We start from the raw sequence: 22495 nt of genomic DNA, 5'->3' as shown, positions 1-22495 counted from the left end.
CAGGGATGTTGGTGTGCTTTTCTTCTTCTCCGTGAAGCAATAAGAAAAAAAAGGATCAAATATTAATACATGAATACATGTATGCCAGGAATCCCTTGTTGACACCTACAATTTCGAACTGTCTTGACAAAAACTTCTGCCACCAAATACAGAATCTACTTAAGAACAGTAACAAAGTATTTGTACTTTGTTACTTCCCATCTCTGCAACAGTATAATGACAGTGGAACAACAGCGTAATAACAGTGTAATCACTGTTTAATGACCAGAGATGGCAAAAGCACACTCATCCTTCACTCAAGGAAAGTACAGGTACTCATGTTTACAAAAACTCTGGTCGTTTGATCAATATCTTCACATCCACTTTCTGAAGGCTAATGTTGGACGTAGAAAAAAATAAAAAAATAATATATTGATCATGCCACAGATACAGATTCAAACTAATGTAAGGAGCGTGGTTTGAAAATGTAAGAAGTATAAAGTACCGATATTTGTGTAAAAAATAAATGAAATAAAATATAGTGAAGTAAATACTGACGCCATAAAAATCTACTTAAGTACAGTAACAAAGTATTTGTACTTTGTTCTCATCTCTGCAACAGTGTTATGACAGTGTAAAAACTATACAAAGTGTAATAACAACACTACATTCACTCAAGTAGAAGTACAAGTACTCATGTTTAAAAATACTCTGGTCGTTATGATTAAGATTTCCCATCCGCTTTCTGAAGGCTACTGTCAGACGTAAAAATAAAATACAAATACATATTTAAAAATCTGGTTGACGTCACTGACAAATAATCAGTAGGCAACGCGTGACCAAATCCAGGAAGTAAAGAGTGGATTAGAAGAGGTAACTAACCGTTTAACTTCACACACTAAACAAGAATTACATTTAATACCACGTCAACTGTGTCTAATGAATATTATGCATGTGGAAAAGTAATATCTGATAAAACATTTAAGCTGAATTAAGCTTACGTTAGCAAGCTAGCTAACTTGGTCGCTGGTCAGTAGCACAGTCTAGTAGTTCAAATGATTGGGGCTAAAAGGCATTAGCATTAAGCTGACGTTACTTGGGCTACTATTTCGGTTTTATCATATCAGTGTCTCATTGTCGTTAGCTAGGCTCGGACTTGGCTTTTTCCGCGAAGGAAATGGTGTCTCTCATTTGCACCCTGCAAGACCATCGAGACGATGTCAACTGGTGCGCCTTCTCCGCGTCCCACCTAGCCACTTGCTCGGGCGACAAAACGGTCCGAATATACTCGACCCAAGACTTCTCAGAACTGTCATTCTCCCCGCTGACGGGTCACGGCTACGGTGTCCACTGCTGCCGGTTCAGCGCGTGCGGTCAATTCCTTGCTTCGTGTTCAACGGACGCAACGACGGTGGTATGGTCAACGGCCACGGGTGACATTGAGGCCGCACTGGAGCATCCAGGTCGTAGTCCCGTGAGGGTGTGCGCCTTCTCCCCCGACTCTAACCACTTGGTGTCTGGTGCCTCTGACGGTAGCTTGGCTCTCTGGGACTTTACTACCAAAACACTCAGCAGGTAAGCGCCTCCTACACATGATAAATTAACAAGCTATTACAGCAATTGGACTGACGCTCATAATCAAACAGAGAGATAACGATTATTTGCCAAGTCTTCGGGAGCAATAATTATCAGTTGTCCGGTCTCCAGGTTGACAGGCAGGGGTTGTAGTGATTGGGAGCGTAGCGATGCTAATGACAGTGTTGTGTGTCTGCAGGATGGCAGCAGTGAGTGACACCACCATGGTGGCCTGCTCCTTCAGTCCCTGTGGTCAGCTGTTTGTGACAGGCTCCACTTACGGCGACCTGAGGCTGTGGGATGTGAAGCTGACCCAGCTGCATGCAGAGAAGAACGCTCACGACCTGGGGGTGACCTGTTGCTGCTTCGCTCCCAGCATGCTCAGCGGTGAGGCGGTCCTCCTCTCCCTCCTCTTCTCCTCTCCTCCTCCTTCCTCTGCCTCACCCTTCTCCTCTCCTCCTTCCTCTGCCTCACCCTTCTCCTCTCCTCCTTCTTCTGCCTCACCCTTCTCCTCTCCTCCTTCCTCTGCCTCACCCTTCTCCTCTCTTCCTCCTTCCTCTGCCTCACCCTTCTCCTCTCTTCCTCACCCCTCTACCTCACCCTTCTCCTCTCCTCCTTCCTCTGCCTCACCCCTCTCCTCCTTCCTCTGCCTCACCCTTCTCCTCTCCTCCTTCCTCTGCCTCACCCTTCTCCTCTCCTCCTTCCTCTGCCTCACCCTTCTCCTCTCCTCCTCCTTCCTCTGCCTCACCCTTCTCCTCTCCTCCTCACCCCTCTACCTCACCCTTCTCCTCTCCTCCTTCCTTTGCCTCACCCCTCTCCTCTCCTTCCTCTGCCTCACCCTTCTCCTTTCCTCCTTCCCCTGCCTCACCCCTCTCCTCCTTCCTCTGCCTCACCCCTCTCCTCCTTCCTCTGCCTCACCCTTCTCCTCCTCCTTCCTCTGCCTCACCCTTCTCCTCTCCTCCTCCTTCCTCTGCCTCACCCTTCTCCTCTCCTCCTTCCTCTGCCTCACCCTTCTCCTATCCTCATTCCTCTGCCTCACCCCTCTCCTCCTTCCTCTGCCTCACTCTCCTCTCCTCCTCAGCCCTCCTCCATGTGCTCTGTGTGTTGTAGACTCCAGGGGGATGCAGGTGTGTCTGGCGTCGTGTGGGCAGGACAGCCTGCTGAAGATCTGGCTCGTCTCCAAGTCCAGCTCAGGTACTGAATTCTACAGTGACCATCACATCACAGTGACCATCACAGTGACCATCACATCACAGTGACCATCACATCACAGTGACCATCACAATGACCATCACATCACAGTGACCATCTCTGTCCTCTGCGTGGTTGTGTGTGATGTGCTGGTGATGTGTGTGTGTGTGTGTTCTGGCCAGCAGGCTGTAAGGTGCAGCTGCAGTACAGTCTAACAGGCCAGTCCGCCCCGGTCCTCTCCTGCTCCTACTCTGCTGACGGCCAGCTGCTGGTGTCTGGGTGAGGACTGCTGGGTGACCCACCCTCCACCCCTCACAGGGATACCAGCACGTCAAGCATGCTTACTGGGCTTACATTTAGAAGGTTTAGATGCTGTGCTCCCCTTGAGCTAAACCACTTCCAGTCTCTCTACACGCTTTAGCTTATTATTTAGTTTTTCACAATGTATGCTTCATATTTTGGCTGCTTGCAGTGTTTGGGACTACTGTTATGATCAGTGACCTATGCTCTTTTGTAAAGCTCTCTCTTGGAAGTCGCTTTGGATAAAAGCGTCTGCTAAATGCATGAATGTAAATGTTTTTTTTGGTCCAGTTAACGGTAACCCCATCTGACCACCGGAGGGCAGCATAATATTTTCTATTTCTTGCTGGTCCTGAGAGAGTCCTCAGTATTAAGGGTGCAGACAGGAGGCAGTGATGTCTAACACAGGTGTGGTTTATGGTGTACATATATCACTCTGACGTGATCCCTGATGTGGACAAATGTGTTTTTGTTTTGCAGCTCTGTGGACAAAACCGTCACAGTTTACGATGCCGTGAGTTTCATTATATGGATCTTCCCTAGATTTAATTTTACAGTTCCCATGGTGATGTGTACGTACTGGGTAGATTAATATTCAATTGTTTGTGCTGGACCTCCTTGGTAATGATAAACATCCTTCTCATCATCTCCTGTCTCCATGTCAACAGAACCGTGGAGTCCTTCTGTACACTCTGAACCAGCATGACAGGTGAGACCAACACCTTCCACATCCTCAGTGCTCTGAGGGGGGGTGTTTAACGTGGTCCAGCATCCTGATCTGGGGGTGTCTGTGGTTGCGGTGGCGGTGGCAGGTACGTGACGGCATGCGCCTGCTCTCCTGTGCTCCCGCTCATCGCATCAGGCTCCATGGACAAGACGGTGAACATCTGGAGGCTGGAGGACGGAACCAGCCAGCACGGTGCGTGCAGGAGGGGAGGCTACACGCTTACACATACAATATGTACATATATACACATGCAAATACACACACCCACCAGAACCCTTTGTCTTTCTCATGTAGGTGAAGTACTTGCATCATTTCTGCTGTCGTCTCTTTGTTTGAATGTCTCTTTATTCTCTCCCACCCGTTCCCTCCACGCACGCACGCACGCACCGTCTCCAATCCCTCATCCATGCCTGGCCACCCCTCCACGCCCACTAAAAGGAGAGAAGTCTCTGCCTGGTGAGTGTTATCTGCCGGCTGTTTATGAGCCGTATGGAGCTGCCGTTCCTGCAGGAGAGGCCGACACCCTGCTGACATCAGAGATGGTTTTATCAACTGCTGGACTCGGCAGGGTGAAGCCTTTTTACCGCTAAGCGTCCCCCCAGACTCAGCCCCCACCAGAAACCCCGCCTGCTGAGAGCAGAATTGGCTTCACATCTTGTGGATAACTGATGATAGCTTTGTACAGTGCTGCCTCTCCCCCTCCTCCTCTCCTGGCTGCTTGTCCTCGTTGTCTGTTGAGTCCTGATAGCGTTTCTTTCTTTTTTTTAAGATTCTTTATGTTTTCATCAGACGAGTCTTCACAGACAGTTTTTTAAGACAGTGCTGTCCATTTGAAATGTTTTCTTTTCGCCCTACAGAGGAATCTTCAGCATCTTCAAGCGAAGGTAGATTCACACAGTTACAGGAAGCTGAGGGGGGATTGGTGTGGGTTATTCTTTAACTGCTAATTACAATACACTTCCTGTTTTGATGTCCCCCAGGGAGGACATTGGCCGGTCACTCCAAGCTGCTGGTCAGTGATTGGTCAGAGGAGGAGGTGGCAAGCTGGTTGGTGGAGGAGGGGCTGGAGGGGCTGGTGGAGGTCTTCAGAGCCAATAACATTGAAGGGGCGGAGCTTCTCAGTCTGACCAGGGACACCCTGGCCTCCGAGCTACATATAGGTGACACACACACCCACACACACACCACACACACACACACACACCCACCCACACACACACACACCACTATCACACACACACCACTATCACACACACACCACTATCACACACACACACACACATACACACACACCACAATCACACACACACACACACACACCACTATCACACACACACCACTATCACACACACACACACACACCCACACACCACTATCACACACACACACACACACACACACCACTATCACACACACACCACTATCACACACACACCACACACACACCACACACACACCACACACACACACACACACACACACACACCACACCACTATCACACACACACCACTATCACACACACACCCACACACACCACTATCACACACACACCACACACACACACACACACCACTATCACACACACACCACTATCACACACACACCACTATCACACACACACACACCACACACACACCACACACACACACACACACACACACACCACTATCACACACACACCACTATCACACACACACCACACACACACACACACCACTATCACACACACACCACTATCACACACACACCACACACACACACACACCACTATCACACACACACCACTATCACACACACACCACACACACACACACCACACACACACACACCACTATCACACACACCACTATCACACACACACCACTATCACACACACACCCACACACACCACTATCACACACACACCACTATCACACACACACCACTATCACACACACACCACTATCACACACACACCCACACACACCACTATCACACACACACCACTATCACACACACACCACTATCACACACACACCACTATCACACACACCCACACACACCACTATCACACACACACCACTATCACACACACACACACACACACCACTATCACGCACACACCACTATCACACACACACCCACACACACCACTATCACACACACACCACTATCACACACACACCACTATCACACACACACCCACACACACCACTATCACACACACACCACTATCACACACACACCCACACACACCACTATCACACACACACCACTATCACGCACACACCACTATCACACACTCACCCACACACACCACTATCACACACACACCACTATCACACACACACCACTATCACACACACACCACTATCACACACACACCCACACACACCACTATCACACACACACCACTATCACGCACACACCACTATCACACACACACCCACACACACCACTATCACACACACACCACTATCACACACACACCACTATCACACACGCACACCACTATCACACACACACCACTATCACACACACACCACTATCACACACACACCACTATCACACACACACACACACACACCACTATCACACACACACCACTATCACACACACACACACACACCACTATCACACACACACCACTATCACACACACACACACACACCACCATCACGCACACACCACTATCACGCACACACCCACACACACCACTATCACACACACACCACTATCACACACACACCACTATCACACACACACCACTATCACACACACCCACACACACCACTATCACACACACACCACTATCACACACACACCACTATCACACACATGTCCACCACACACCACTACTCACACACACACACACTAGGTTGTGGTCTTGTCTGTGCTCATGTTATTGGTGTGGATGGGACACAGCCGGGCTAGTGAGGACATTATGAAAGGATGTTGGATGAGAGACTTATTCAGGATTACATCATATTAGGCTTCACTGTGCATGCATTAGGTTGTGATTTTCCTGCTCCAACATGGTAATCTGCTTGGAAAAGCAGGGCTTGTTACATAACCCAATTCCTGATCCTAAAGTATATTCATACCGTGTAGCCAACTTAATATGGTTTACAAATGTAATAAAATGTCCTCCAATATTACTTTGTCAGAATGATTCCCCCTATCTTCCTCAATGCAGAATTTAGAGAAACAGTTTATTGTTTATTATAAGTTTATAGTTAAGTTGCCCATGAAAACGTACTACAGTACAGGTCAATCGCCTGAATACAGTTGTTTTTTTGTGTGTGTGTGTAGAGTCAATGGGCTTGCGTAGTAAGGTTCTGAGGAAGATCGATGAGCTGAAGAGTGCGTGCGTGTGCACCGGTGTTCCTGATGAGTTCCTCTGTCCAATCACACGAGAGCTGATGAGAGAGCCCGTCATCGCTGCAGGTGGGCACTGAGCCGGGATGGCTGCTTGTCCGTTCACAACGTGACCGCCTGTGTTAGCCAACTTAGGTGACAACTGACGTAGGCCTAGATGGAAAAATGCGGTTTCTGGAGAGATAGAGCTAATGGTCCTAATATGGTGTTCAAATGTCATGCCACCAAGATAAGCCAAAACATACAAACAAAATGTTAAAATGTCGGCATCTTTAATTGGACAAGGTTATTCACGTCATCAGTATTTGCATTTCATAATTGTGGTGCAATATTTGATTTATTTATATGAATACACTAGGCTAGTATATCAAACGGTTCTAACCCCTTTGGTCATTTACCCCAAAACACACATGCTAACCCCTTTGGTCATTTAACCCAAAACACACATGCTAGCCCCTTTGGTCATTTACCCCAAAACACACATGCTAACCCCTTTGGTCATTTAACCCAAAACACACATGCTATCCCCTTTGGTCATTTACCCCAAAACACACATGCAAACCCCTTTGGTCATTTCATCCAAAATACACATGTTAACCCCTTTGGTCATTTACCCCAAAACACACATGCTAACCCCTTTGGTCATTTACCCCAAAACACACATGCTAACCCCTTTGGTCATTTCATCCAAAATACACATGCTAACCCCTTTGGTCATTTCATCCAAAACACACATGCTAACCCCTTTGGTCATTTAATCTAAAACCCACATGCTAACCCCTTTGGTCATTTACCCCAAAACACACATGCTAACCCCTTTGGTAATTTACCCCAAAACACACATGCTAACCCCTTTGGTCATTTCATCCAAAATACACATGCTAACCCCTTTGGTCATTTCATCCAAAACACACATGCTAACCCCTTTGGTCATTTAACCCAAAACACACATGCTAACCCCTTTGGTCATTTCATCTAAAACCCACATCTTACCCCTTTGGTCATTTACCCCAAAATACACATGCTAACCCCTTTGGTCATTTCATCCAAAACACACATGCAAACCCCTTTGGTCATTTAATCTAAAACCCACATGCTAACCCCTTTGGTCATTTACCCCAAAACACACATGCTAACCCCTTTGGTAATTTACCCCAAAACACACATGCTAACCCCTTTGGTCATTTCATCCAAAATACACACGCTAACCCCTTTGGTCATTTCATCCAAAACACACATGCTAACCCCTTTGGTCATTTAACCCAAAACACACATGCTAACCCCTTTGGTCATTTCATCTAAAACCCACATCTTACCCCTTTGGTCATTTACCCCAAAATACACATGCTAACCCCTTTGGTCATTTCATCCAAAACACACATGCTAACCCCTTTGGTCATTTCATCCAAAATACACATGCTAACCCCTTTGGTCATTTCATCTAAAACCCACATCTTACCCCTTTGGTCATTTACCCCAAAACACACATGCTAACCCCTTTGGTCATTTACCACAAAATACACATGCTAACCCCTTTGTTCATTTCATCCAAAACACACATGATAACCCCTTTGGTCATTTACCCTAAAACACACATGCTAACCCCTTTGGTCATTTCATCCAAAACACACATGCTAACCCCTTTGGTCATTTCATCCAAAATACACATGCTAACCCCTTTGGTAATTTCATCCAAAACACACATGCTAACCCCTTTGGTCATTTCATCCAAAACACACATGCTAACCCCTTTGGACATTTCATCCAAAACACACATGCTAACCCCTTTGGTCATTTCATCCAAAACACATGCTAACCCCTTTGGTCATTTACCCCAAAACACACATGCTAACCCCTTTGGTCATTTACCCCAAAACACACATGCTAACCCCTTTGGTCATTTACCCCAAAACACACATGCTAACCCCTTTGGTCATTTAATCTAAAACCCACATCTTACCCCTTTGGTCATTTACCCTAAAACACACATACTAACCCCTTTGGTCATTTCATCCAAAACACACATGCTAACCCCTTTGGTCATTTCATCCAAAACACACATGCTAACCCCTTTGGACATTTCATCCAAAACACACATGCTAATGATAAATGTATCGACCCCCCCAACCTGTTGTTTTTACCTCTTAATGGGGGGATCCAAGTCTTAAATAGGGGGGTTACCCCCCCCAAGCTCCCCCATAATTCAAACCCTGGGTTCTGTTTTTTTAAACAGATGGTTACTCGTACGAGAGAGAGGCGATGGAAAGCTGGATCAGCACTAAAAATCGGACCAGCCCCATGACCAACCTGCCCTTACAGACCACTCTGCTGACGCCCAATAGAACGCTCAAGATGGCTATTGGTCGTTGGCAGACCAGCCAATGAGAGGAGGACTCGCCCTGAGGGATCCACTCTTCTTCCATCCTCCCAGAGACTATCCTTCTGTTCCTCCAGTCACCCAGACTGCAAGCTTCGCTTGCAGCACAAGCTGTGAAATGTTGAAGTCTTTCAGGTGTATTGAGCTTAGTACAATCTGTCACTGCCTGCGATATCTCTCCGTGATTTATATATATTTTTATGTTCTGTAAGAAATGAAAGCTACATTTGCAATAACCTGCTCACACTTTATTTAATTACATTTACGTTTAATTACATAGCAATTCCCACATACCTGCAATGTTATAGTAGGTGTTGTGTAGTTTATGTAACCAAAAGTTTTGAAATGATTGAAATACTCATTTGAGACCCTAATACACTGTCTAGCCAACATAGTGATGAGAACAAACTTAAGAGATTCTCACGTTGGTTTCATGGTGATTTAAAACTGCAGGCTATTTTGAAATGCTCTTGAAATCGTAGCAGTACTTACAGTAGATAGTCAGAAGGAAGGATTATCAAAGGAAGGAGAGCTTGTTTCATTCGACTTTATTGTCTCATAATGGTAATTGCTAGTAGTAGTTTAGCATACAATAGTACATTGTAATAAATCAAGCATGGTAACAAAGTACATGTAAACTTCCTAACTTCAGATCCGAGCAGTTATGTACCTTCTCCTGCCTTACTGTACACGTGTCACGTGTCTACCAACAAGTCTGTTGTGCAAAAATAAATATATATATTATATATTGCTCTTATAGTTTCCAAGCTATCGGTGCGATGAATAAAGTTAACAGACCCAACAGTACTGTCTCTAGGTGTTTATGAAGAGTACACAGGGATACAAGCTCCCTCGTTTACACTAAAGGCTGTTTCACTGACATCCACCACCTAGGAGGTATACCATCTATAAATACGGCATATACAAATCTATAAATAAATAACAAAACACCCTTTTGTTAATACTAGAATTCCCGATAATAAAAATGCCCATCGCTTGCCAATCATCTCAGATGGCTTCTTGTCTTCTAGATTCACTAGTACGTTTCAAACCTTACGTTCTATCTGCATGTTTGCTGTGATGCGTGTTGGACTAATGCGTCTCTATTGCCTTGTGTTGAGCTGCTGAGGTCTGATGATGTGCTGCCCTACACACTGAGATCTGCTGAAGCTAAAAGCACAGGAGCTTCAATTCTACACGTCCTGCTGCTTTCCCTCGGGACAAGGTTCAGTGTGCCTCCAGGAAGGTGGTCTGTGTGTCGTGTGTCTGAGGACCCAGCTCCCGCCTGCTCCCTCCCTGTCACACGTTGGACTCTATGAAGGAGCGTTTGGGTTTGATGGGGGGTGCGTGCAGGGCGGGGTTGTCCCGGGTGAGGCTGGGCTGAAGGCGGCCCTCCCTGTGGAGCTGCCTGTCTGGGTACTGCTGGCCGTTAGCCAGGCCCCCTCCACCCCCCTGGGGCTTGTCCTGGTACGAGGCTCGCTGGAACTCCCCGGGCCGGTCCAGGGCGGCCATGCCGAAGGTCTCAGGTCTCCCCTCGGAGCCCAGCCCGGGCCAACCCAGCCCGGGTGCTCCCTGCACACGCACAGCCTTATCCTTCACCCCCATGAACGGCCGCGGCTTCAGCTCTGGTTTGGTCTTCACGCTGCCGGAGTTGCGGGCGTGGCGTGGGGCGTCGGGGCCCTGCGGCCGGGGGGCGCTGCTGTCCGACAGCGTGCTGCTGCCCGAGCTGGAGCCCCGAGAGGCCCCTTCCCTCCACACCTCCATGACAGCAGGCCCCGCCCCGGGACACAAGCCCTCTGCGGGGGCCCCGGGGTGGGCCGAGAGCCGGTCCATCGCCCTGGAGAGGCTGGAGGAGAAGGCGTTGGGGGAGAAGGGCGAGGAAGAGGGGGAGGAAGGGGAGGGTGGTAGGTGCTCGCTGGAGGTGGAAGGGGGCAGAGGGCTGATGTCAGGGCTCAGGTGTCTTCCAGGCAGAGGGCTGGACGGCCCACACAGAGACATGGGCCTGCCCGCAACCCTGCCCCCTGGCTGCAGGGAGTGGCAGTGCTGTCTGGGCTGGCTGGCCGGGTTGTGGGACAGCCGGATGCTGTGTTGGCCTGGCTGGGCAGTCTTGGCCTGGCTGGGGCCGTGGTCCCCCAGGGCAGGCTGCAGGGCCCGGCTGTGCCCATACGGGTTCTGAGGCCACTGATCCGGGTTCCTCCCGCTCCTCCCAGGAACCTCCTCCTCCCCCAACTCTGGAGGGCTCTGTCGGTCTGGGCTGCCCTGACTGTGGAGGTCTGCCTCCCCATCCGAGGGCTGGCTGTGGTGGGGGGGGTCCTGGGTGGTGGTGGTGGTGGGCTGCTGTTGCTGTTGACACTCATCCTCCACGCGCAGCAGCAGCCGTCTGATCTCCCGGTTGGAGGGACAGAGGCGGGACGCTTCGTTCAGGTCGTTGAGAGCCGCAGAGAACTTCCTGAGAGAAGGAAGGAAGGAGAGACACCACACAGCTCACACAGGCTCTAACCCCTGAGGGTGTGGGTGTGTGGGCTAACCCCTGAGGGTGTGTGTGGGTGTCCTGGAGGCAGGTTCCAACCTGCTGCTTCTCTTGGCACGGGCGCGAGCGTAGAAGGCTTCGTAGGACCTGGGTTTCAGCTCCAGGGCCTTGGTAGCAAAGTCCTCCGCAATGCCAAAGTCCTGGTTTAAACACACAAGAACAACTGTTTTAACCAGGGACTGCGTGTTAAAATTTGCTCTTGAGCTAAAACCTGGTACTATGCATCTCTCCTCTTACATTTATTCATTTAGCAGACGCTTTTATCCAAAGCGACTTCCAAGAGAGAGCTTTACAAAGTGCATAGGTCACTGATAATAACAAAAAGATAGCCCCAAAGCATTGCGGGTAGCCAAAACATGAAGCACACATTGTGAACAACCCAAAAATAAGTGCCAAAGGGAAGAACCATAAGAGCATGTAGTTAAACAAGTTACAATTAAACAACATGAATCGCTACGTGCAAGTGTACCTGAAGAAAAGCAAGCAAAAGTAAAAATAAATAAAAATAAGATTAATTAAAATAGAATATTTCGCAGCGAATACATCAGTTTAAATCAGTTACCACTAACCAACAAGACTAGTGGTGTCGCAATACTCTTTCTGATCTAGGGGTAGGGCTAAGACTAAGGGGTATTTAAACCAAGTAAGATCGGGAGCTTACTTGAAGTGCGCGACCGGCAACAATGGCGGCCAAATCATCCAGAGAGTGCGATAAATGTAATATTTTCGGCTTAATAAATTGATAAAAAATTATGACAATCTTGTTTTGTGTTATACACAGTCCTGAACATATATATTTGCAACCATTTTCCTAATTGAAACGTTTTTAAAAATCGCTAGTTTGGTACGCTAATGTTACAGTGCTGAATTGCAAAACAGTCCCGCATGTCTTTGACAAGCATGTCTACAGTTGTAAGTAAACTCCATTAGCAGCGAATTTCGTTTAATGTCAGTGCAAAACACTACTTTCTTTGGAGATATCAATACGTCCTAGATGACATACCTGTAACCTAGTGGCGTCCCATTTCTTAGGGATATGTATCCCTTACCCCTCAGTTTCGAGGGCCAAGGGCTAGGAGTAAACTAAGGGCTGGGGGGAAGGGGGAGTATTGGGATTGGGCCCAAGTCTCTAAACAAGAGTCATTGTGATCCTTGAGGAAACTAGCATTTCACCACTGGGGGGGCCAGGGGGCTCTTGAGGTTAATGTTTATTGTACACTGTCCCTGTTTCTCTAAATAAATAAAAGAGTCATGAGAATTTTAATGTTCCAGAAATTTGTATTGGAGAGGAACAATCTCCTGCCACCCAGCTTGCAGTCATTAGCCTCAGTGATGTTTGCAGAGGCAGTCATGAATCCAGACAGAGAGTGGAGAGGGCTGCTCTCTGCATTAGCTGACTGCAATGAGTAATCAGCATAACAATAATCATTGCTTAACTGGAGAGTTAAACAGCAGTTATTTGCTGCTCACGGCCCTTATTCCCAGAATAGCCATGTCAATCACATGCCAAAGATTACATCTGGCCCACAAGGATAGGGTTTTCATAACCGCGTCGTGTGCACGCATTTGTGTGTGTATACTTGATTATGTGTGAGTAGCTGTGTGTACACTTACGCTGTGTGTACATGTGGTACTTGTGTGTGTGTGTGTGTGTGTGAGAGTGAGTGTACCAACCCCCCAGCCAGTATCTCGGTGTGCTCCTCCTGATCTGTGGCAGCTGAATATATAATGAGCGGCATCATTGTGCTGGTGCCCTTGAGAGTGAGGAGTGAGGTCGAGCCAGCAGCTCTGCTGTAGATGGAATGATGACGTAGGAAAGGCCTCCGCTCCTCACAGCTCTCACCTGCTGCACATGACCCGTCCAGATCCACATCCTGCTAGGACAAGGCCCTCAGCAGGAACCAGGGAGAAGAGCTGAGACACTGTGTGTGTGTGTGTGTGTGTGAGAGAGGGTGTGAGAGAGGGTGTGTGCCTCTCTGTGAGTGTGTGTGTGTGTGAGAGAGTGTGTGAGAGAGAGAGAGTGTGTGTGTGTGTGTTCTGATTTATTACCGAGCAGCTTCGTAGCGAGGATGACCTTATCGCAGCCTATCAAGCCCTCCATTACTCCTGGCTGAGCGGACCAGAAGATGACATTCTCCATATCAGCAGCGGCTCTGATACAAACACACACCACACACACACATCACACACACACCACACACACCACACACCACACACCACACACACACACCCCCCAGAGCCAGGTGGAGGCACGTACGTTGTTTTTGCGGCTGCAGCGAGACAGGTTGAGGTAGAGGGACACCTTCAGCTCTCTCAGGGAGCGCAGGTCCTCGGCCACGCCCTCCCGGGGGAACCTCCTCAGGGCGTACTGGTACCTCTGCCCCGCCTCCTTCATCCTCCCCTTCTGGAGGGAGGAAGACAGGAGGAGGGGAGAGGGAGGAGGACAGGGAGGAGAACAGAGGGGGAGAGAGAAACACAGAAGAGATTTTCAACAACAGTGGAGATCATGGACTACATAGAGAACAGGACTACAGAGCTGCAGTACCTTGTACAGCAGGTTGCCCTCCTCCATGAGCTTCTGTAACAGGATGAGGAGGACGTCTGGTTTGGAAGAGGCCATCGCCCACGTGGCATGACCTGGAGGACACACACACACACATCACTAACCCTGACTCTAACCCTACGAGGCATGACCTGGAGAGGACTGGCTGGTATAGGGCACACACATTACATACACACACCACAGACAGGCACGCAGACACACACTCGCTCAGACATGCAGTCACTCAAAAAACACTTGCACAAACACAATGTTGAATCCTGTAGTCATCAACCTAGATAGAGGCATCTTACCTGATCGGTCATGAGGAGCAGTTTTATAGCCTGTCAGGTGTCCAGCAGGGGAGCGAGGGAGAAAGAGGGGGGGGGGAGAGGGGGAGCGAGGGGGGGGGAGAGAGGGGGAGAGAGAGAGGGGGAGAGAGAGAAGGGGGGAGAGAGAGAGGGGGGAGAGAAGTGGAGGAACAAGAGGAGGTGGCAGATGAATGTATACATGAGATGTTCAGATGTATCACCATTCTCACAAACAGGAACATGCCTCTGTACCGTGAACCTGAGCCCACAACAAGTTTGATGTCAGACTTCAGACCAGACAGTGTTTCTGCTACACTGTGTAAACCTGGGAGTTGAGATACTGTTATTAGAGTTAAATACAGACCGTTCCTCGACACTGAAACACTTAGTTAGAACTACACGCTTCTGATCCTGGGTCTGCTGCTGTGCCTTCATTCAGAAGATGCTTTTGTCCAAAGCGCTGTACCGAAGATGTCAAAGTTGTCCTACCGATTTTGGCTCCCTTCTTCAGCAGAGTGTTGGAGCGCTCAGTCTGACTGTGAGAGCTGGGCTCGCCCGCCCCCCTCTCCACCAGGTACTGCACCTACAGAGGTCAGAGACCAGACCAGAAGTTGTCTGACTGACCATGTGTGTGTGTGTGTGTGTGTGCTGACTGACCGTGTGTGTGTGTGCTGACTGACCGTGTGTGTGTGTGCACCCAGCGCGGCCAGGTCCAGCGGGGAACGTCCAGTGCGGTCCAGGTGGTTGATGTCGGAGCCGTTCTCCAGCAGCAGCTGGGCCACGCCCCTGCGGCCCTTCAGACAAGCCCACCCCAGCGCCGACACCCCCTCCTGGTCCACTGAGGACACGGACGCCCCTGGGGAAACACACAGACAGACACACACACAGACACACACACAGACACACACCCATACATGCACGTGCAAGATACTGGTTACTTTTGGAATGACATTAACCGTCAGTCACGTTTACAACAAACCACATTTCAGAACATTAATTCAGAATTAAGCGTGACCCCTCACCCTTGGACAACAGCAGGTCAACAGTGGTCAGGTGACCCTCGCTGCCTGCCACCATCAGAGGAGTGCGACCCTGTTTGTCCACCGCCTCGATGTTGGCCCCATGCTGCAGGAGCAGCTCTGCTACCTGGGGGAGGGAGGGGGGGGCAGAGAGAGAGAGATGTCAGAGAGTTACTCTGGTAGTCCGGACGGCGTTGACCTGTGAGGAGAAGCAGGATGACCTCTGACCTGGGCGTGGCCGTGGCGGACGCAGCTGAGGAGAGGGGTCACGCCCCGGTGGCTGGCCTGCTCCACGCTGGCCCCCTGCTCCAGCAGGAACACACAGGTCTGGAGCCTGCCCCGCGCTGACGCCACACCCAGGGCTGGGGGGAGAGGAGGGGGGGAGGAGGGGGAGAGAGGAGGGAGGGGGAGGAGGGGGAGAGAGAGGAAGGGGAGAGAGGAGGGAGGGGGAGAGAGGAGGGAGAGAGAGGAGGGGGAGAGAGGAGGGAGGGGGAGAGAGGAGGGGGAGAGAGGAGGGGGAGAGAGGAGGGAGGGGGAGGAGGGGGAGAGAGAGGAAGGGGAGAGAGGAGGGAGGGGGAGAGAGGAGGGAGAGAGAGGAAGGGGAGAGAGGAGGGAGGGGGAGAGAGGAGGGAGGGGGAGAGAGGAGGGGGAGAGAGGAGGGAGGGGGAGGAGGGGGAGAGAGAGGAAGGGGAGAGAGGAGGGAGGGGGAGAGAGGAGGGAGAGAGAGGAAGGGGAGAGAGGAGGGAGGGGGAGAGAGGAGGGAGGGGGAGAGAGGAGGGGGAGAGAGGAGGGAGGGGGAGGAGGGGGAGAGAGAGGAAGGGGAGAGAGGAGGGAGGGGGAGAGAGGAGGGAGAGAGAGGAAGGGGAGAGAGGAGGGAGGGGGAGAGAGGAGGGAGGGGGAGAGAGGAGGGGGAGAGAGGAGGGAGAGAGAGGAGAGAGAGAGAGGAGGGAGGGGGAGAGAGGAGGGAGGGGGAGAGAGGAGGGAGGGGGAGAGAGGAGGGAGAGAGAGGAGGGAGAGAGAGGAGGGGGAGAGAGGAGGGAGGGGGAGAGAGGAGGGAGGGGGAGAGAGGAGGGAGGGGAAGAGAGGAGGGGGAGAGAGAGGAGGGGGGAGAGGAGGGGGGGAGAGAGGAGGGGGAGAGAGGAGGGAGAGAGAGGAGGGGGAGAGAGGAGGGAGAGAGAGGAGGGGGAGAGAGGAGGGAGAGAGAGGAGGGGGAGAGAGGAGGGAGAGAGAGGAGGGGGAGAGAGGAGGGAGAGAGAGGAGGGGAGAGAGGAGGGAGAGAGAGGAGGGGGGAGAGATCACCTCTTTAGCAGCTTCTCATTTGCATATGTCAAAAGTATGACAGCTAAGACCATTTAAAATAAATAACGTGACAGTGATGATGGCTCCGCGCTGTAAAACGGGGCGACATAACTGCCACTCAACTGTTCCTGTACTTTCCCTTGTCATAACATTTCATCACTGGTCTGGAATTACAGTCATGAGCCCCAGCAGGGCCAGGTGTCAGGGCTGAGACCTGGGTCACCTGACCAGGTGTCGGGGCTGAGACCTGGGTCACCTGACCAGGTGTCGGGGCTGAGACCTGGGTCACCTGACCAGGTGTCGGGGGTTAGACCTGGGTCACCTGACCAGGGTTAGAGACACTGCCACACTCTACTGTCTCCCCAGAACCATCAGAGCTGTGTGTTTGAACCACTGGCCAATCAGAGCTGCGTGTTTGAACCACTGGCCAATCAGAACTGCGTGTTTGAACCACAGCACTGGAACTCTCAGCTGGGTGAGCGGATGGAAGACAAAGACACACACACACACACACATAACCACACGCACACAGACAGAGACAGACACACACAGACACACCCTCGCCTCACATTAACATGTTTAAGCAGTGCTTCTCTCCCTGTGTGCTTCATCAATCTGTCATCGGAACTCTGATTGTCAGCACACAAATAAAACAGAGACAGGCATGGAGATGAATCAGGCTCGTTATCAGGATAGTTCCTGATCTCAATCATCTCACTACATCTCAGTATGGAGTCTTGGCCACTCATTACGTTACAGAATATACATTCAGGATTTATTGTCTACAATCAAGATATTTAAAGTAAAAATGACTACATGAAAATGTGATGTGCCTGGTTTATTCATCTGACTGTTATGTGACATTGGTGACCTTGAATGTGTGTGTGTGTGTGTGTCAGTGCATGTGAGTGTGTCCTCTTGCGTATGTGTGTGTGTCAGTGCATGTGAGTGTGTCCTCTTGTGTGTGTGTGTGTGTGTGTGTGTCAGTGCATGTGAGTGTGTCCTCTTGTGTGTGTGTGTGTGTGTGTGAGGATGTGTGAAACACAGTGTGAAAGGTTTAAAAAATATTTGGAAAAAAAAAACATTTCTAAAAATGTTTTGAAAGGTAGAAAAGAAAAGAAAAAACGTTTTGAAAGGAGGAGAGGAGGTTGAGATGACAGGTGGAAGGATATCCCAACTCAATAACCCAGGTTCACTGCAGCACTGCACCTTAGTAAAATGTGGCCCATCGCGGAGTGTCTTTTCCCTCCCTCATTACTTATATTATCCTCACACAGTGATGTAAGGGCATCATCTGTATGGCCTATAGACCATGCTGCATGCTGCTGTGAACGCTACTTCAGATCTTCAGGATCATCTTGGGCTGTGTGCCAGGTCATTCCAAATCCACAACATAACTTCTCAAAAACATTCACGGTTGTTTTCTAATGTGCAGCGTCGTAAAACACTCATTATTTTCATGCCAACTAAAACCTGATTAGGCAGCTATTATTAGCAAGGGTTAGGGTTAGCAAGGGTTAGGGTTAGCAAGGGTTAGGGTTAGCAAGGGTTAGGGTTAGCAAGGGTTAGGGTTAGCAAGGGTTAGGGTTAGCAAGGGTTAGGGTTAGCAAGGGAGTGATGGATGGGGGCCAAGATGAAGAGAAGAACAGAGTGAGAGAGAGAGAGAGAGAGAGAGACAGAGAGAGAGAGAGAGAGAGAGAGAGAGAGGGGGGGGGAGAGAGGGAGAGAGAGAGAGAGAGGGGGGGGGAGAGAGAGAGAGAGGGGGGGAGAGAGAGAGAGAGGGGGGGGAGAGAGAGAGAGAGAGAAAGAGAGAGAGAGGGGGGGGAGAGAGAGAGAGGAGAGAGAGAGAGAGAGAGAGAGAGAGAGAGAGAGAGAGAGAGAGAGAGAGAGAGAGAGAGAGAGAGAGGGGGGGGGGGGAGAGAGAGAGAGGGGGGAGAGAGAGAGACAGAGAGAGATCTGGGTCACAGAGGAGAGGAAGGGACAGACAGAGACAAGGAGAGAGGGGGATGAACAGTACCTGTCTCTCTCCAGAGGGAGTCAGAAGCGTCTACCTGCAGGGTCACATGATCATCCTTGAGCTCCAGGAGGTTCCTCACAACCTGGAGACACAGAGTGTACCAGCTGCATGGACCAGCTGCATGGACCAGCTGCATGGACCAGCTGCATGGACCAGCTGCATGGACCAGCTGCATGGACCAGCAGCATGGACCAGCTGCATGGACCAGCAGCATGTACCAGCTGCATGGACCAGCAGCATGGACCAGCTGCATGGACCAGCAGCATGTACCAGCAGCATGTACCAGCAGCATGTACCAGCTGCATGGACCAGCTGCATGGACCAGCAGCATGGACCAGCAGCATGGACCAGCAGCATGGACCAGCAGCATGGACCAGCAGCATGGACCAGCAGCACAGCTGTGTGTGTGTGTGTGTGTGTGAGCCACTGGGAGTGATAAGGTAGGAATACTGATGTGTTGCCAAGTTCTACGAAGCACTTCTATATTATAAATATGTTCGTATATTAAACTAGTCCCATCAAACACACAAACCCAGAAGAACACAGTCTGCCTGCAGCTGCGAGGATCAGGACGCGTGTTTCTGCTCGTCTGGGAGAAGCAAGTGTTCATCCAGACAAACACAAAAGAACTTCTCAAAAAAAGTGAACATATATATTTAAAACATGGTTGTGTGTACATGTGTGGAGGTAGGAGGTGGGTCATACGTGTGTGTGTCCCATGCTGGAGGCTGCTGTCAGGGCCTGCTGACAGGCCTCTGTCCTGCCGGGGCAGCCCGGGGGGCCGTGGGGGCCCGGGGGGCCGCTGGGGGCCGGAGGCTCAGGCCAGGCCTGGGCCAGGAGGAGGTGGATGATGTCTGGGTGTCCCTTCAGCCCAGCGTGGACCACAGCACACTGGCCCAACTTGTCCACATGGCTCACCTAACACACAGGGGTCAGGGGTCAGGACATGTTCACTTCCTGGTTGTCCTCCTACAGTCACTATTGATCTCTTTAATGGCAGGTCATGCCACGGAGGAACATCCAACACTAACATTTGATTCTATTCATCTGTTTAAGAGTTCTGTTGGCCTGGTTGCAAAGCAAACCAATTCTGATCAATCTACCCTCCTCTTTTAACTCTTCTATTTCACCATTTCATCTATTCTATAACCTATTCTACTATCTAAATTTATGAGGACGGTGACCTTTGCCCCCTTCCTGCAGAGCAGGGTGACCAGTCCCAGGTGTCCGGCTGCTGCCGCCAGGCAGAGAGGGGTCATCCCTGTGTCGCTGACCGCGTCCACGGCCGCGCCCATCTCCAGCAGGAGCCCCGCCTCCTCCGTGTGGCCCAGGTGGGCGTGCACCCCCAGCACAGGGGCTCGACCAATCACCTCCGTGCACCAGGTGACGCTGGCCCCGCCCATTATGAGCAGACGGCTCACCTGCGGACGACCAGGAGTGTCAGGGAGGGTGTGTGTGTATGCTTGGAAGTGTGTGTGCATGCGTGTGTGTCTGACCTTGAGGTTGGGGGTGTACAGGTTCCTGAGGGAGCCCAGTGCAGCAGACAGGTTGTCTGTGCTGCAGTTCACCCACAGAGCCTGCAGCACACTGGAGGACACCCCTGTTCTCTTACTCTGGCCCTGGGGACACAACCACGGGGGCAGGGGTCACAGGTCAGGGGTCACAGGGCAGGGGTCACAGGTCAGGGGTCACAGGTCAGGGGTCACAGGGCAGGGGTCACAGGTCAGGGGTCACAGGGCAGGGGTCACAGGTCAGGGGTCACAGGTCAGGGGTCACAGGGCAGGGGTCACAGGTCAGGGGTCACAGGTCAGGGGTTACAGGTCAGGTTCAGGCACTGTGACCTAGGCAGACAGTAACTGCAGATCAAATAAACCCAGGTGTACGTTGCTTAGAATAACAGTCTGCTAAACTAAACTACATCTTTATCAAGGCCTGAGAGATGGGAGGAGCAGCGGAGAACCTTGAATATGTATGGTGTGGTATGGTGTGGTATAGTATGGTGTGGTGTGGTATGGTGTGGTGTGGTATAGTATGGTGTGGTGTGGTGTGGTATAGTATGGTGTGGTATGGTGTGGTGTGGTATGGTGTGGTATAGAATAGTATGGTGTGGTGAGGTATGGTATAGTATGGTGTGGTGAGGTATGGTATAGTATGGTGTGGTATGGTGTGGTATGGTGTGGTATAGTATAGTATAGTATGGTGTGGTATAGTATAGTATAGTATAGTATGGTGTGGTATAGTATAGTATAGTATGGTGTGGTATAGTATAGTATAGTAGGGTGTGGTATAGTATGGTGTGGTATAGTATAGTATAGTATGGTGTGGTGTGGTATAGTATAGTATGGTGTGGTGTGGTATAGTATGGTGTGGTATAGTATAGTATAGTATGGTGTGGTATAGTATGGTGTGGTATAGTATAGTATAGTATGGCGTGGTATAGTATGGTGTGGTATAGTATAGTATAGTATAGTATAGTATGGTGTGGTGTGGTGTGGTATAGTATGGTGTGGTATAGTATAGTATGGTGTGGTATAGTATAGTATAGTATGGTGTGGTATAGTATAGTATAGTATGGTGTGGTATAGTATGGTGTGGTATAGTATAGTATAGTATGGTGTGGTGTGGTATAGTATGGTGTGGTGTGGTATAGTATAGTATAGTATGGTGTGGTATAGTATAGTATAGTATGGTGTGGTATAGTATAGTATAGTATGGTGTGGTGTGGTATAGTATAGTATAGTATGGTGTGGTATAGTATAGTATAGTATGGTGTGGTATAGTATAGTATGGTGTGGTGTGGTATAGTATGGTGTGGTATAGTATAGTATAGTATGGTGTGGTATAGTATGGTGTGGTGTGGTATAGTATAGTATGGTGTGGTATAGTATAGTATAGTATGGTGTGGTATAGTATAGTATGGTGTGGTATAGTATAGTATAGTATGGTGTGGTATAGTATGGTGTGGTATAGTATAGTATGGTGTGGTATAGTATGGTTTGGTATAGTATAGTATAGTATGGTGTGGTGTGGTATAGTATGGTGTGGTGTGGTGTGGTATAGTATAGTATAGTATGGTGTGGTATAGTATAGTATAGTATAGTATGGTGTGGTATAGTATAGTATAGTATAGTATGGTGTGGTGTGGTATAGTATGGTGTGGTGTGGTATAGTATGGTGTGGTATAGTATAGTATAGTATGGTGTGGTATAGTATAGTATGGTGTGGTGTGGTGTGGTATAGTATAGTATAGTATGGTGTGGTATAGTATAGTAT

The 22495-nt window shown here is 49.7% G+C and overlaps 2 protein-coding genes across 5 annotated transcripts in view; one reads left to right on the top strand and one right to left on the bottom strand.

The window, feature by feature from the left end:
• Nucleotides 1–754: 754 nt before the first annotated feature.
• On the top strand, nt 755–10311 carry wdsub1 (WD repeat, sterile alpha motif and U-box domain containing 1). 4 transcript variants are annotated; one of them, XM_084668639.1, is made up of 13 exons: nt 755–852; nt 1124–1554; nt 1754–1941; nt 2665–2748; nt 2928–3024; nt 3526–3559; nt 3714–3754; nt 3858–3964; nt 4211–4228; nt 4630–4656; nt 4753–4932; nt 7065–7199; nt 9364–10311. In XM_084668639.1, the coding sequence occupies exons 2-13, from the start codon at nt 1157–1159 to the stop codon at nt 9513–9515; spliced, it is 1461 nt and encodes a 486-aa protein (XP_084524765.1). In that variant the 5' UTR covers nt 755–852; nt 1124–1156; the 3' UTR covers nt 9516–10311. The 4 variants fall into 4 exon arrangements, with proteins under 4 accessions (XP_084524765.1, XP_084524764.1, XP_084524762.1 ...); XM_084668638.1 differs by having other exon boundaries at nt 2931–3024; nt 3858–4228; XM_084668636.1 differs by having other exon boundaries at nt 3858–4228.
• A 156-nt stretch (nt 10312–10467) lies between these two features.
• The window catches only part of LOC146260617 (protein TANC1-like), a 41931-nt gene continuing 29903 nt past the window's right edge, over nt 10468–22495 (bottom strand). The window contains 13 exon segments of the mRNA XM_084668562.1: nt 10468–11956; nt 12077–12177; nt 14295–14441; nt 14583–14674; nt 14891–14920; nt 15377–15470; nt 15568–15743; nt 15910–16033; nt 16135–16268; nt 19223–19304; nt 19928–20140; nt 20407–20643; nt 20719–20841. Of these exon segments, the coding sequence (XP_084524688.1) occupies nt 10807–11956; nt 12077–12177; nt 14295–14441; nt 14583–14674; nt 14891–14920; nt 15377–15470; nt 15568–15743; nt 15910–16033; nt 16135–16268; nt 19223–19304; nt 19928–20140; nt 20407–20643; nt 20719–20841 (2703 nt within the window). The 3' untranslated portion in view covers nt 10468–10806.

Source organism: Hypomesus nipponensis, chromosome 12, assembly GCF_054491055.1.
Source record: "Hypomesus nipponensis isolate SF chromosome 12, ASM5449105v1, whole genome shotgun sequence".
Lineage (NCBI taxonomy): Eukaryota > Metazoa > Chordata > Actinopteri > Osmeriformes > Osmeridae > Hypomesus > Hypomesus nipponensis.
The sequence above is the reverse complement of the archived record's forward strand: the minus strand, read 5'-3'. Positions and strand labels throughout refer to the sequence as shown.